At 33.2% G+C, this 16,799-nt stretch overlaps 1 protein-coding gene across 1 annotated transcript; it reads left to right on the top strand.

Annotated features, from left to right (window-relative positions):
* Window positions 1-647: 647 nt before the first annotated feature.
* On the top strand, window positions 648-12,077 carry LOC126690601 (MICOS complex subunit MIC60). The gene is made up of 12 exons (XM_050385823.1): window positions 648-914; window positions 1,006-1,069; window positions 1,387-2,052; window positions 2,734-2,871; window positions 2,997-3,149; window positions 3,280-3,357; window positions 4,869-4,961; window positions 5,055-5,174; window positions 8,934-9,011; window positions 9,581-9,760; window positions 11,467-11,568; window positions 11,662-12,077. The coding sequence occupies exons 1-12, from the start codon at window positions 904-906 to the stop codon at window positions 11,893-11,895; spliced, it is 1,917 nt and encodes a 638-aa protein (XP_050241780.1). The 5' UTR covers window positions 648-903; the 3' UTR covers window positions 11,896-12,077.
* The last annotated feature ends 4,722 nt before the right edge of the window (window positions 12,078-16,799 follow it).

Raw genomic sequence — 16,799 nt, forward strand, 5'->3', positions numbered from 1 at the left:
AATATATTGTTTGTTTAAAAATGTCTACTAGAAAATATGCATCTGGATATGAAAAACTTAAAAAAAGAAAAAAAGAAGAAAAATTAATTGAGTCTCAAAAAGGATCAATGGATAAATTTTTTATTATTAATAAACAAAATATAACACAAAATTTAGATGAAAATATCACAAATGAGCAAGAAATTCACCAAAATAATTTAGAATAAAATGATGTTCAATTTTGCAATATAACAAATCTTGATAATGAACTTCAAAATAATTTAGAAGAAAATGAAAATAATGATGAAAAATATAATATAAAAATATTAAATAAACATTATTTTAATTAATATATAAGTATAAAAAATGCTCCATTTTTAGTTCTCATTTTAGGCCCCAAAATGTTTAGGACCGCACATGCAAATCTCATCAATTCTAACATGTATAAATAATTAAGCCTACTATGCTATAAAAAAAATAAAAATAAAAATAAAAAAATAAAAAGAAAAAAAAGAGAAAGAGAGTATAGTAACATGTTCATTTAAAAAAAAAAAAAAAAGACAGTAACACGAAATTGACCGATTTGACATTAATCTATTTACCTCACTTTTCTTTTTTTATTTTTTTTGAGAGGAAAGTAGGTAAGTAAAATGAAGTAATACTAATGAAGTACCCATGGCATGGCATGATAACACAGTAAAGCGTATTTTTTCCCCCTAAATATTGCCTCGACTACGCCACTGACAGCGTCGTTTGGCCGCGGCAGCCACCGGAAACTCCTCTTCGCCAAACGAATCGTTATTTTGATGCGAAGAACCTAAACTTAAATCTCTAACCCTACCTCTCATTTCTTCACTCACTAATTTCCTCAACCAAGTACCTTCACTGAAAAATTCCTTTCCCTCATAGACGCAGCCAAAAACCATGTTGCAGAGGTACACAGTTTTAACCACATCTTCGACTTAAATCTAATTCGCTTACCAATTTATAATATCCGAATGATTAATTTCTTTCGTGGATTTGTAGGTCGGTTCTTCAAATTTCATCTCGCCGAGCTCTTAGAAGAATCCCTAGGCAGATTTCAACTCAGGCATGTAAATAAAGCAACACTTTTTTTTTTTTTTTGTTACTTTGCTGCTTCAATTTCACTGACTATAGCAATATAACACGAATGCTATTTCTCTGAATACATGAATTGTGTTTACGAATGCCCTTGTGACCTGAATTTCAATATATCGTTACTGTAAACTCTTAATTAACCGTGTTTTGTTAATGTGATTATGTGTATAAGCTCTATGTGTTTGTTATAATGTTGATTTGGTAAATCCTTTTGACAATGTCGACGACTAGAAATCGTTTTTATTCTTCTTTTGTTGTGAATCATTGTTGACAAAATCGCGGCGACAGATACCTGCATTGCTTTCTTCGAGAAAGGAATTCTCAAGCGCGTCTCAGCAAAAGGTGTCATCAAAGCCTGGTTCTACAGGTAAGCCGCCTGAGTCTGGGAGTTCGTTGCCAAAAGTTATTTTTGGCAGTGTTGCGGTTGGTGCTGTTTTCTTTGCAGCTTATCAAAATGGCTATTTAGACCAAATACTTGGTAAACAGCCGCATGGTCCGTTGAAGGAAGATAAGGTTGGTTTTGAGTATAGAGATGTGAAGGATATACAAAATTCGGCTGGAAGTGAAGAGCTTAACAAGTTTGATAACCAACATCCGGGAGAGCAATTAGGTTCACTTGAAAGTCAAGAGTCTAGCAAGCTGAGTCCTGATGCTGATCAAAAGTCTGAAGGTCTTTCGGATATTCCTCATTTTGAACCATTAAGTGAAATACAAGGTGTGGATCAGTCTCAGGTGCAAGATAAACCCGACATAACACCTGTAGAAGGTATCGGCCCTGTTCAAGAGAAAGAAGTGTCGGAACATGCTCAACTTCGTGCAGAATCAAGTGATCAAAATGCAGAATCTGGTATTTCATCGAAAGAGAGTCCTGACATAAAAAGCACAGAGGAAGATACTAGGAAGACACCAAATGAAATCCATACTGCACCTGTATCTACTCAGGATGGGCCAGAGGTACTACATATATCTTGATAACAATAACTAACTTTGATTCTAATTGTTATATATCTTACAATCTGTTAGCTTTAGTCCTTGAACTATTTGTATTTTATTTATAGTTTAGAGTGTTCACCATCGTGAACACAATGTTCAATTCTTTCAATAAAAGTCTTATTACCTATCAAAAAAAAAAAAAAAACAAAAGTTTCCAAACAATGCAATTACTGTCGAAAGTGGGTCAGTGTAATTTATACCCCCCACCCCCTTTCCTTTTCTCCTCTTTTGTTGCTTACCTTCTCTTGCAAGACACAGTGTGCATCTTCCATCTAGAAAAGAAAAAAAAGGGTAAAAAGGAAAGGTGTTTTTCATGGGGAAGCTTCATTTTGAGGGTCTTTTTTTTTTTTTTTGGGCCTAAACTTAGTGGTCAAAACAGTTTCAGGACATCAAATTGCTTTAGTATTCCCGTGATAAACAATTGAGTAAAAACTAAAGGTGGCAACAGCACCACAAGTAGCCATGATGGATTATGAGCGATGCTTCTCCCTTTTTATGCTTATGTTATCCATACTTGTGGTGTTGTGCTTTAATACTATGCTGTACACCTGGAAAATCAACTTTTCTATATTTTTTTATCAAATAAAAGATCAATCTGCTTGGGTTTTGTATAAAGTTGTTTCTGGTGATGCCCTGTTTCAGGATACATTAGGTAAAGGTTCAGAACCACCGGGTTCTCTCCTTGAGGAATATCATTTAAAGGATGAAACTGAAGACATCATTGCAACTTTAATAAGTCAGGGACCTAATGGATACGATCATTTTCCCAATGAAAAAGAGGTTGTTATCAGCATTCATTGTTATATTTTTTGCTTGTACAATCATATTCTTATAGTATTGCTGAAAACGTTTGTTCAATTATTTGTAAAGACTAAAGACTAACTTTTGGTTCTTTGGGACAATAGGATCTAATTAATTCAATTGGGGAGTTGAATGATGGTTACATAACCAAGGATGGCAAGTTGGTCCTTGATTTCTTACAAGCCATTCATGCTGCTGAGAAAAGGCAAGCTGAGTTAGATGCTCGTGTTTTCGTAGAAGAAAAGAGAGCATTGAAGGTTTGGACTATTGCACAATTACTGGCATAATCATGATTTACAGTTTTGGGCTTTCATATATGCATTACCAGTTGGTGTAATAAGCTTTGTACTACGCTTTAATATATATATTAATCTTACTGCACTTTAGGAGAAGTATGAAAAGGAATTGAAGGATGCAGCAGCTAGGGAACTCATGCAAGCAGAGGAGGTGGCAATGTTGGATAAGGTTGTAGAGATTTACAACCTCTATTTTTCGTTTTGATTTTTTTTTTTCGTTTTTCATTTTGTTTGTTTTTGTTTTATTTTGTTCTATATATTTTTTTTCTTTTATGATATCTTGCTGCAGTGCATAGGAAACACTTTCTCCTAGCCCATTTAAATAGAAGGGAACTTCTTTGCAAACCTGCCACAGCCACTAAATAATGTTGGTGGCCAGGGGCAGAACTGCATAGAGAAACTTTGCAAAAATTCAACTTTCACCTTATATTTAGCTAAACTTTTCAAAAATATATATGGTCCCTCCTCCCCCCCCCCCCCCCTCTCCCAAAAAAAAAAAAAAAACTCTTCGTTTTTCTTATATAACCTTACGACATTAGATAAAATTTTTATCTTTGCCACCCCTGTTGGTGGCTGTTGTGAAAATTAATGAAGTTAGGCTGGGTGGAGCCCTCTGTGGCATAAAGATTTATACTTGTAACATTATTAAACCATTTGGCGCTTAAAATTTTAAGATATGTTACTTACCTTTTTTTCTTTTCTTTTCTTTTCTTTTTTTTTTTTTTAATTTTGAAAAACTTTTGACTTACTACAGTATTCACTAAAACTGTTGCATATAGGAATGTACCCATTTTTTGGGATCCATAAGGGCTTCTGTGTTTTAATAATCATGTGAAAATGTCTGGCCTACTTATACGAAGACTAATGAGTATTTTTTTTTCTCTGACTTAGTGTTGGATTTGTAGTGTATTTCACAATGTAAAGAAAAGAAAATATGATATAGATGGAGAAAGAGATTCCCTTTATTAGTAGGATAAGGACAAACTGAAAAGTAAGAAAGAAGGAGAAAAACACAGAGCTTAAAATCCCAAAACTTGGAAGTTCAGTTTCGTAAGTGTCATTCCCCTTCTTGTTTTGTGGTTTGTCTGTCTTGAAGCATTTCCAGTTATCAACTAATCATAATTTCTTTTGGCCTTAAAAGATTATGCAATTTTTTTGAAACATCATATCTTATTGCAATTAAGCCTGATTCAGGTGGGATGTAGAAGCCCATAAAAAGCCTCTCCACAAGAAAATGTTGTGGGGTGCTGATGAATGTCATGATCCCACCTCAACCCTAATAAGACTTGTATTGTTTTAAATTCCTCTTCTTCACCAAGGTTGCATGGACCATGTTACCCAATAATCCCATGCAGCTGCCATCCCCAAATATGAGACTGACTCTGTATCAGTTTTGATCATTCCCGTTAGGTAATTATCATAATATTTGGTTAATGAACATATTTATTTGGGCTAAGTTGACCTTGAAATATCACCCTTTCCATAAGGCAGCAATTAATGTCAAGTAAACTTGGAGGACAGCAGTAGCAAAATTGGAGATGGATTCAAGAATTCTTCTCTGCTGATAAAGACAGACACAGACACGCACATTCACATGCACTGTTTTGTTAGCTATTTCAGTACCTATAATCTACTCATGACTATCATAAATTGACATTTTTTTTAAAACTATTTTTTCAGGATTTAAAGAGGGAAAGGGCAAAAGCAGTTCTTGCTCTTAATGCACTTGAAGAAAAATTGGAAGAGAAACTAAAGATGGAACTTGAACAAAAGGTGCACATTAAGCTTTATACTGTCAAAATGGAAATAGATATATCAGTTTCTGATTACTAGTGAATATGACCTGCTTATCCTTGATAATTACAGGAAATCGAAGGAGAATTAAAGTTAAAAAAACTTCAGGAGCTTGCAAAAGCAGAACTTGCTGCGGCAATCACAAGTGAGAAGGCAGCCCAGATTGAGAAAATGGCAGAAGCAAATCTTCATGTAAGATATTCACTGAAGTCTCATTAAAATGAATAGATGCTGCTACATGTTGAGCTATGGTTCTATATTTATAAAGTGCCATTCTCTTTTCCTTTTTTAATAAATTATTTACTTAATAAATAAAAAAGTTCTATATTTTCAATTTGTTGCACATATTTACTCTTTAAGAAGGGAAGATTTAATTAAGAATCTGATGCAAGTTTTAATTTTTAGGGTTATTATCAGAGAGAAAAAAAAGAAGAATTTTAGGGATATTTCAGGAAATGTAGGGATGCTTGTAATGGTTGCTTGATAGATGATTGCACATAAAAAATTGAAGTCTATAGAGGAAATCTTGTAAAAGAGATTAATTTTGAAGACAAATCATCTGCTGTAGAGCATATACAAGAAAATTACATTCAAAACTACACCTTGCATATATCAATGGTTTAGTGCAGTCGTTGATAAAGTTTGGAAAGAACGGGAATGATAGAAGCTAGAAGTGGGTTTTGGAATCTGAGATTCCTTATGGATCTCCATGATTGGGAGCTAGAAGGGGTTAATGAGCTGATGGATTTACCTTATTCCAAACAGGTTATAGAAAGGAATGAGGATTGTTTACATTGGAATCTAGATAGGAAAGGGTGGTTTAGTGTTAAATTTTATTATGCATGTTTGAGATGCAGGCCTACATTCATGTTCCCTTCGAAAGGTGTTTGGGGTAGTAGGGTTCCACGTAAGGTAGCTTTTTTTTTTTTTTTTGGGACAGCAACTATGAATTCCATTCCGACTGTAGATAATCCTGTTAATTGGAGGCTAGTGCTTGTGAATAGATGTATAATGTGTAAGGGCATTAGTGAAACAGTTGAGCACTTGTTGTTGCACTGCATCATAGCTAGAGAGCTGTGGTCTTTTTGCATTTACAGCTTTTGGGGTACTTTGGGTGGTGCTAGGCTAGGTACTTGATTTGTTGATTATCTGGAGAGAGGCATTTAGATGTTGCCAAAACAAGGTTTTGTGGCAAGCTACTCTGAACTACATTGTGTGGACCATATGGAGAGAGGAATTGCCGAAGTTTTAGAAAATAGCTTTTTGAGATCCTTGTTTGAATATTGTACTTTTTTTTTTTTTTGATTGGGGGTTGTTTTGTAGTTCTGGTGTTGATTTTTTGGACCTCATGAGCATCCATTTATAATTCTTTTAGGGTACTCACAATTGAGCAATCTTTCTAATAAACTATTCTCCTACTTATCAGAAGAAAAAAAAAAGTTTTATCTTCTCACTGCAATGCAGTAATCTAATATAACAGACAATTACAAGTCTGCCAAAGTCATTTTGAGTCATAAAAGTAATTACTTAACGTTTGAAGTTCCTAAATATAGAGAAATGAAGAAAAAGACATGACTAGGGAATGCAGTAAGAGGATATAAATAACAAGATATTACTTAATGCTTTGAGTGAATAATTAAGATATAATTAAATATTTTAAAATTTAATACTAATTTTAGTATTTAAAGATGAATAAAAAAAAGAGAGGGTAAAATAGGTACAAATAATAAAAGTGATTTTGAAGCTATAAATTACAATAAAACACATAATCCATGATCTGCATTTGCAATTTATAGAAATTTGGAAATTTGAAGGTTTCTAATGTTCTAAAGCACTGGATATTGTGTTTATGCTTAACCCTCCTTCTTTCTTCTTTATTTTTATTTATTATTGTTATTATTATTTTTTAGCAAATAAAAATAGATTTTATGGAAAAAATAAAAAGTACACCGGGTGTGTACAATGTATCTTCCTGATGTATATTTATCTCCATTCTTAAGAAAATCCAAACTTCTACCTGGGACGTATTTGTATTGTATCCATGGTGCTAATGGTAATACTTACCCTTCGAAGAGTATATTGTGTGTCAAGGCCCCTAAGAGGGTGTGTTTCCTTTTGTGAACCGCCGTTTGAGTTAATATTCTTACTATTGATAACCTTGTCAAGAAGTGCTTATCTTTAGTAGGATGGTGCTGCTTGTGTCAGTGTAGTGGGGAAATGGTGATCCATTTATTGCTTCATTGTGATGTTACTTATGCTTTATGGTATGAAGTATTTAACATGTTTGGAGTTCAGTGGGTGATGCCTTTGGCAGTAGCATCTCTTTTATTTGGTTAGAGGAATTGGTTTGAAAAGCATTCTTTGGATATTTGGAATGTGGTGCCACCATGTTTGATGTGGTTAGTGCGGAAGGATTACAACTCTCATACATATAAGGATATTGAAAGATCTCTATATCAGTTGAAATCCTTATTGATTCGTACTTTTTTTGAGTGGTCTAGGGCTTGGGGTTTTACACATTGTACTCTTATTTTTGAGTTTCACAATTATCTTAGATTTCCAGTTTTATTCTTTGTAATTTTTTAAGATACTTTGTGGTCATCATCGTAGATGAAGTAATTCTCTTTTTCAATAAAACTTCATCAATTACTTATACAAAAAAAAAGTATTAGTGCTATATCCTTGCTGTATTTGCGCCATATACATTGTATACATATTCACATATGTATCTGATGCATATCCCAGTATATTGGATGTGTGTCAGAGACTTGATCAGCAGGTGTTTAGTATCTGTGTTTCAACAGCCAATGAACTCTAACTTAACCGATATCCCCCCCCCCCCCCCCTTATAAGTGTTAGGTGGAGGGTGAGGTTGTGAGTTCAAGACCCATCGTGTGTGTTTGTAACTTACCAATTAAAAAGTGTCTGTGCTTCAATAGAGTTTTTGGTATAGACACAGAATAACATGTTTCTATCATTTTTAACAAATCTATACCATGGATTAGCAAAAAGAAAAAAAATCTATACCATAGGAATTTCGTGGTGGGTTTGATTTTGCTATACTAAACATCAAGTGAATGAGATTGGAATCTAGAAATATCAACAAAAAAGGAGTGCATTTCCATAGATGTAGATGCTCTAAAAATTAGAAAAGACAACCAATCTCGTAGTTTTTCTAGATTATCAGGGCAACATATCTTGTTTTATATATCTATAGTACTGCTTATCCAAAAAAAAAATTTATACTTATCAAAATATATCTATAGTACTGGTTTAGAAAGAGGGATTTGCACATCTAAAGTAACCCCAGAAAGACCTTAGGAACAATTCCGTAAAAGTTGAAAACCCACCAAAAGAAACATTAGAGAAAGTCATACTGGCCTTGTAGATAATGCGTTCCATGGGCCACTAGCTTGTTGCTCTGTGTAATGATCAAGGCATTTGAGATATAAGTCTGATAAGTTCTATTTATCAGGTTGTATGCTTTGATTTTTTCTTTTTGGTAAGCATGTATGCCTTAATTCTAACTTCTAAGAGTCTTGAAGCTCCAAAGCTTTCATTGAAGCCCCAAAGCTTTCATTGAAGCCAGAAACATAACTGAAGCCTAGAAGGAGATGATAGTGGTTAATTTTTTTGTAGCTTCTTTGCTAAACTCAAACTTGCCGAAACATATTTAGTTTGTATTAAATATTTGTAGCTAAGAGCCTTGTAGCTCAACTAGCTCCTCCTGATGTTTCCAACGAAGACATCCAAGGTTCAAATCCCCAACTTCCAATTATTGATTTATCAACCAAAAAAAAAAAAAAAAAAACCCTAAAAAAAAGATGTTTTCATATAATCAAATCATTCTCATGATATTGTAGATTGCATCGCAGGAATTAATATGTTTTTACCCATTTGACTCCCTGAATTGTTAAATAATGGACACTAATTTAGTTCTCTCTTTTCTAGATAAATGCCTTGTGCATGGCATTTTATGCACGATCTGAAGAAGCTCGTCAGAGTCACTTTGCTCATAAGCTTGCCTTGGTAAAATTTTCATCTCCATGTTATCCTGCTTTTCTTTTGTTTTTTGTTTTTTTGCTTTTTTCATCTTCATAATTTTTTGTTTTTCCTCAAACTATTCTTTTTGTAATTCTTTTAAGGAAGAGTAATTTCTTTTTTTTTAATAAGTAAGAAAGATATATATTCAAAAAACTGCTTTATGCAGAAAGAGCATAAAGCAAACCAAAGATTAAGGAAGAGTAATTTCTCATTATATTAAATCATTTATATTTTATTTTTTTGATAAGTAATAAGTTTTATTGATATCAAAAAAGAGACACCCTAGTACACAGGGAGTGTACAAGGGGTCAACAAATCAAATACAAAAATTGCATGAATCTAGGAAATCAATAAGAGAAGGGAATGATTGTTTTTGCAAAGCAAACAACCAATCCAATAAAGTTCTAAAAAAGAATAGCTTGATGTCCGGAATAGATTTCTCAATATCTTCAAAACATCTACTATTTCTCTCCCTCCAAAGACACCACATTAAGCAATGAGGAACAATGGACCATATTAACATCTTAGCAATTATTTGTATCTGGGTCTTGCAGGGAGCAGTGGCACTAGAAGATGCACTTTCTAAAGGACTGCCAATTCAGACAGAAATAGATGCTTTGCGCTCTTACCTTGATGGCGGTGATAAAGACCCAATTTTAGATTTGGTCCTATCATCCCTTCCCGAAGAAACACAGAAAAATGGCACAGATACACTATTGCAATTGAATCACAAGGTAATTTATTTGTTTGTCCTATCATTAACATAAATGGTAGTGGATGTTATTTCTCCTATTATTAACTACTTATAAAAAAAAAAAAAAAAAAAAAATTCTCCTATTATTAAGCACAAATACTTCTTAATGCTTTTGATTGTTATCTTTTTGTAACCTCACTGGGACTTGCTTCAATAACTCTATTAATTACTGCTAAAGAGCACAAGTTGCAGTCCTTCTAATATAGTGCGATAAGCTGATTACAAAATTTTTGGATTGCACTGTTATTTGGTTAGTAATGTGTGGCTGTCTAATTTTTTTTTATTGATTTTTGCATTGTTATATGCTAATGTCTAGTCTAAGAAATTATAAATGATTTCATCAAGTCAGGCTTGAAATGCATAACATCTTTTGTCCCCAAAAGATGAAAGCTGTGAGGTTGGGCCTGCTTTTAAAAAATATATATATGACCAGCTAACCAGTGATGATTTTCTTTATTCATTTCTTCATTTGATAGGAGGGTCTTTGATTATGAGGCTATTGCATCTGTTAATGTCATATTCTATGTTTGCTAATAAGTTTTCCACCACTTGAAATGCATAACCATCGCTTGATGTCTCCCACCACCGTATTCTGTTATGGTCACATAGTTGCCAAAGGCGTTGGTTTGTTGTTGGACCATGATGACTTTGTTGTCCTCCTTGTTAGTACTCAAAAAGTCTTGGAATCAGCCTGTGTGAGTTCCAACCAGATCTCAAGGAGCCACTTCACACTGTTTCGTCCCATGAACACCAATCTAAGGAAGTATTTTCCCCTCATGTATTCTTAACATAGAGATGTTAACCCCTCTCTTAGGGGAGGGCCTTTTCGGAACTGTGTTCTGTAGCCTGTGCAATACTTAGGGGAGGGTCTTAACGTAAACATTTGCAACCGGCGAGGAAAGTCTGGGGAAGTTGCTGGTGATTCCTTATGGCGGGGAATACTTTTTGACTCTCTAAAAACTTTTCGCCTCTTGTTATCAGCAAGTTTCCTCATGACTATTTTGTTGCTGGACTTCTAGATAGGGCCCAAACATGTTTTTTCTCTCGCAAGAAAAAGAAATATTGGGGAGTAAGAGAAGGGAAAGCAACAATAGAAAACAAAATTGGCAGGGGAGGGAATTGAAGGTCCAGAAAAGAATTTAAGGTGGAAATTGGAGAAGGGTCTTCTTCTTCATTGGCTGCAAGCCTGCTGCTAAATTGTATGCCAAATTTCTTGTTAGTTATCCACTCTCATGTGCAGTTTTTGGAGATTATGATTTAATTAATGCTCCATTGGTTCAGATTTTCTGTTTACTACTTCCTTAGCTAAAACATGCGGCATATAGGATGAGGTGACTAGCTGTTTGGGCAATTTTCTTAGATTCTTGTAAATAGATATCATTTAATTGATCTTGTTGCAAATGTTTGAATTCTTGGGAACCATTTAATGTAACTAATGGATAGCGATGGATGTTGTTGAATACTTAAAAAGTTTTTGGTAGAAGTGATTCATGTTGTCTGTGTATGCATAGATGCATGACACATTAAAAGTTTTTAGTAAAAGTGATTCATGTTGATCTGTGTAAAGCATAGATGCTCAACCCGGCTATTGTTCCTACTGTTCTCACGATCATAAAAAAGTTTTAAGTCAAAATATTTGTACCAATATCCTTTTGTAATTTCTTTATGATCTTATGATTCTTGCAGTTTGATGCCTTGAAAGGGACATTACGGCACTTCAGCCTGATCCCACCAGGTGGTGGTGGCATCCTTGCACATTCTTTAGCACATATTGCATCCTGGTTAAAGGTATGCAGATAAGAGGCCTACTATACCCTTAAATACACACATAACTCACTCATTTTAAAGTTATTTGACTTTGGCTTTTGGCTTTTTGTTTAGGTTAAGGAAGTTGATCAGTCAGGTGATGGGATTGAGTCTGTCATCAATAGAGTTGAGGGCTATTTAGCAGAAGGAAAACTTGCCGAAGCAGCAGCTGTTCTTGAAGAAGGTGTTAGAGGAACCCAATCTGCAGAAATAGTTGGTGATTGGCTGAGGCAAGTAAGGAACAGGGCTATTACGGAGCAAGCTTTAACCCTGCTTCAATCTTATGCTACGGCCATTAGCCTTAAGTAAATCGTGAGTTTTGAATATCAACTGATTCATTGATTTTGTAGTTAAAAGTTTGCAAAAATGGTCTGGTTTTTTCAGACTACAGGAAGAACAAGATGACCTCTACCCTTGAGGCTTGAGCAACTTTTACTTCACTGCAGTTTTGTATCTAATTGCAATTTCCATTTACTGACTCTGTCAGATCATGATCTACTGCCTCTGAATAAATTTGTTTTCATTACCTAAAAACAAACTTTACCATTTATCCAAAAGAAGAAAAGAAAAAGAAATTGGTTAAATTGGTTCTAAATGGACCTATACTGGTAGTTGTACACATTCTACATGATTCTTCAATTTTTATTTATTTTCTTGAGTATAAGATAGAAACTGTACTGAAATATTTTAAGATGGAGTAAGAAACTCAATCACAAAAAACCTCTGTTTCGCTACTTGGCACTTGGCAGATCGTGGTTGGCATTTGACACCAAAGGATGTGATGTCGAGTCGTTGGGGTGCATGCTAAACGAGTCTATTTGCCTTAACAAAAAATATTTACAATATATTAACAAGTTCTTACTATGGTAGACAATGGATCCTACAATATTCACAATAAATTATTGATAGTGACAAATGTGTGCAGGGATGGCAACAGGATTTCGAATTAGGGGGAAGTGTGTATACATATATATTATACACACACACATATTAATTTGTTTACACAAGTTATGAGCAGATAGCATTACTTCCACAATATGACAACAATAAGATGTACTAAATTTTTATTCCACTCCTAGGATAATTTCTCTCATAGTTCGATCCCTACTTGGCTGATTTTGTGCGTTTGATCTTATTTGTATATATCAAAGAGTATAACTAAGCCCCTCTTCAAGCTAGTCAATTTGCACTGTACTTGGATCTTACATCGGACTTGGTTTGAAGCTTACTAGTATTTTTCCACAATTATTAAATTTGATTATAAAAATAAATAAATAAACGAATACTTCCTTATTTCACCAAAACAAAAGGAAAGAAATCGAAGGGATCTTATTGTAGCAAGGCTGAAAGTTCGGTAACTTTACTGGAGTCTAAAATACATGCATATTTAGATACACTACTGGTTAATTTGATGTAGTTTTATTTGGTAAATTGTTTGATATGCTATTGGTATGTTGACCATATTCTACTCATGTACACTGTGAATAGCTTTGGACATTTCATATACTAGCCTTCTACATTTATCTTTTATGTTTTCTTTGTTTTTGTCATTTTTTCCTCATCACAATGAAAAAGGTGACACCATCAGGGCTGCTCAATTTCATTGATGGACTGAGGTCAAGAGCTGTGGTAAAGAGACGATCATCATACGCAGTGTCATGCAGGCTAAATACTATTTTACAATTTTAACTGAAATTGTGTTTTTAAAATGTGAAAACATGATTTTAAGGGACTGTGTATGACAATGTGTAATAAGCTATACGCAACAAGTTTTACCAGCATTGTGGGACTGAAATGAAATCCATCTATCTGACCTAGCTAAGATAGAATAAATAGTTGATCCATTTGAAAGTGATGTGGCACAAAAAGTAACATGACATATTATAATTGGTGTATAATAAAAGTGGTCATTAGTGGATGTGGATCCATTTGAAAGTAATATTTCAATCACAACTTAACACCTTAACAAGTTATGAAAAAAAAAATTGTATCACTAGTATCTCTCGAGCTAAAAGACTCACGAGATGCATATTAGCTAGTAGCAAGAATGACAGAATGAACAAGATGAATGGTCAATTTGAGAGTTTGATTGTTGGACTTCGGAATTCAGTTAGATTGACTAATTGTTGTTAAAACACAATTTCCAATTGTTGATAAAGATTGATAACATAATGAACAAGATGAATAACTGTGTTGGTTAATTAGAGAGTTCGATTGCTGCACTTTCAGGAGGTTCTACATGGGGAGTTATCGGCATTACACACAGACATGCTCAAGAGGTCGGTCGAGCAAGCATGATTCACCTTTCTTGGTAATTGGGAGGGAAGATTGGACAGACTTGAATTGGAGATTGAGAAGATTGGGCTGACTAATTTGTTTTGTATTGGGCTTTATATTTTGTTTTGAAGATTGGGAAGATTAGGCTAATCTGTTTGTTTTTTTCACAAGTTGACAAGAATGTTTTTGTTATCATTCTATAAAAAAACTCTCGCCTGGTTAAAATTATTGAGTCAATTTAACAAGAAAGTTAGTTTTTGTTTAAATTTTTTTTTTTAATCATAAAATGACTTAGCAATTTTAAACATGTGAGTCTTTTAATAGAATAATGTATAAGTAATGTAGTCTACTATAAGAATCGTATAATTTCTCCCATGTTTGGCTCCCCTCCTGTTGAAATTCCTCCCATTTTAATAGATTTAAAGGTAGAAAACAAGTCATCTCAAAATTCAATTTATTTCTCTCTCAACCAAACATTTCAGCAACCCTGACAAATCCACCGAACCACCAGTAACTTCATATACTATGCTTTTTTTTGGGGTCCATTGGGCCTCTAGTTTGGAACCCAAAGGAATAAAATATATATACATATATAGGCAAATCTTCATCTGTGACTAACTGGAATTGGCAATGCATTCAGGGTTGACTTATTTGATAAGGACAATGAGACTTGAAGTTCATGGTTATTGGATCACAATTTAATAATTCTGGTAACAGTATCTACGAACTTTGATCTCAAAGTGACACTACATATTGAAAATTGTGGGTTTCTGTACATCAAATTAACCATATGTGGAAAAAGGTGGCGTTGGATCTATGTCAAAGAATTTGTTGACGTTTCCTCTTTATTTGAGAGAGGGGTTGAGCTAATTGGGGAAACGTCCAACTTTTAAGAAATATCAAACATGCTTGGATAGCATAAACAAAGAAGTACGTATTTAATATTTTTACAACATTTTCATAATAAATTATAAGTAGTAAGTTGTTATTGGTTCTAATTTGAACTTACCACTAAGGATTCATTTGAGAACAGTTTATTTAATTAAAGCTAAAACCTTTTTACTAAAAGCGTAGAAAAAAAAAGTTGAAAAAAAATAAATAGTATAATGGGATCCATGAATAGTATCAAAAATGCAGTGAGATCCATGAATAATAGCAAAAATAAGCTAAAATTGCAAATAAGCTGAAAATTTCAGCTCATCCCAAACGATCTCTAAGAATACTTTTTCGTCTACCAGTAACAGCTAATATCAACCTATCATTCAAGATTTGTTGTAAAAATGTTGTACAATTTCTTATACAAATGGGTCCAAAGTGATATTTTCCCCACCTAAAGGCTAAGTTAGAAGTTTGTTTTTGTTTTGACATAGATAGATATATCATACGGCGGACAAATCCAGCAAACCAAATCTGGTCCCTTTTGTATATTTGGGCCAGCAAAAGCAAATTCATATTCACAACTGTCAGTGGATGGAGACCATGTAGCTAACCGTTGTTGAATTGGCCATCGAGAATGTCCAACTTTACAGACTATAATCATTTTAGAGGTTACTAAACCTCTTCACACACGCATGCTTTTTTTTTTTTTTTTAAATATATATATATATATAGAATTTTAACTTTCACCAAAAAAAAAAAAAAATTTAACTACAAATAATTATAGTTTAGGTATAAATTTTCTGTCATATCAAAGTTTAATGAAATTTGAATGTCATTTTCAGTTTTTTTTTTTATAACATTTTTTTTATGTCAGTGTGTGTGGGACTTGTTAATGAAAGAAGAAATTTTAAATTTCTTAATTTATCTTTGAGTCTTAATTTATCTTATTATTAAATTACATTCAATTAAAAAATTAGGTTTTTTTTTAAAGTATAAAAAGTAGACACTATAAAATATATATATGACCTATGAATGTACAGTTGAAATCTTTTTTTTGTTATTGTTGTTGATATTATGCTTAAAATATATATGACCTATGAATGAGCTGTTGAAATCTTCAATTGGTAAGATAAGATGGATATGCCATCCCTAAACTTTTATAATTATATTATATATAGTTAATATACAATAGGCTATTGAGACAGTTTTGAATCTCCAAACTAACTCCATTATATGTTCTAAACTTGCACATGAAGAAACATACCCTCTTGAACTAAAACCCACTGATTGCTTATTGTTTATCATTTGACAAGAAACACTATGTGATCACAGTCTTTATCAATTATCTAATCTGGTATGAGTTTACATTTTCAATCATACACTCAGCCAAAAATATTTTTTAAAAAATACAGTCTCAATCATATGTGTTGAGAGATCAACTTTCATGTGTTATTATTACTTATTATTATATTTACTTTATTTTTAATGAAGGAACATGGACCCTGCCTCAAACACACACAGAGGGAGAGAGAGACCCAATTAATAAAACTATATAATATAAGGTCTCTCTGATTTTCATTTTCACATCATTTTAGTGCTGGTAATTTGGTGTTGTGTCCTAATCATTCTCTCAGGTACCAGAGCAAACATTTGGAGACAATAGGACAAGTATTCTTACTAAAATTAAAAAGATGTTTTCATAGATTGGCTTTGGAAATAACCTTCCAGAGCTCTCTATCTTTGGATTTAAACAAGGTTTTGTTGTCTATTCTATTCATCTTGTTCGTTAATTATTCTATTATGTAGAATTACTGAGACAGTTTGGTCATTATGTCAAAAATACTGATTTAAATAGCAACAAGAACTGTTAAGCATTTAATTTCCTACAGTTCAAAAAAGAAAAAAAAAGTGTGAAGCTATTGTTATTATAAATTTTAGAGAAATGCTATGTTTACAATATTTTCACAACAAATTTTATGTGGCAGATTATTATTTGGTGTTACTGATAGATAAAAAAAAAAAAAAAAAAAAAAATTCAGAGGTAGATTCAAATTAAA

This window comes from Quercus robur, chromosome 6 (genome assembly GCF_932294415.1).
Source record: "Quercus robur chromosome 6, dhQueRobu3.1, whole genome shotgun sequence".
Lineage (NCBI taxonomy): Eukaryota > Viridiplantae > Streptophyta > Magnoliopsida > Fagales > Fagaceae > Quercus > Quercus robur.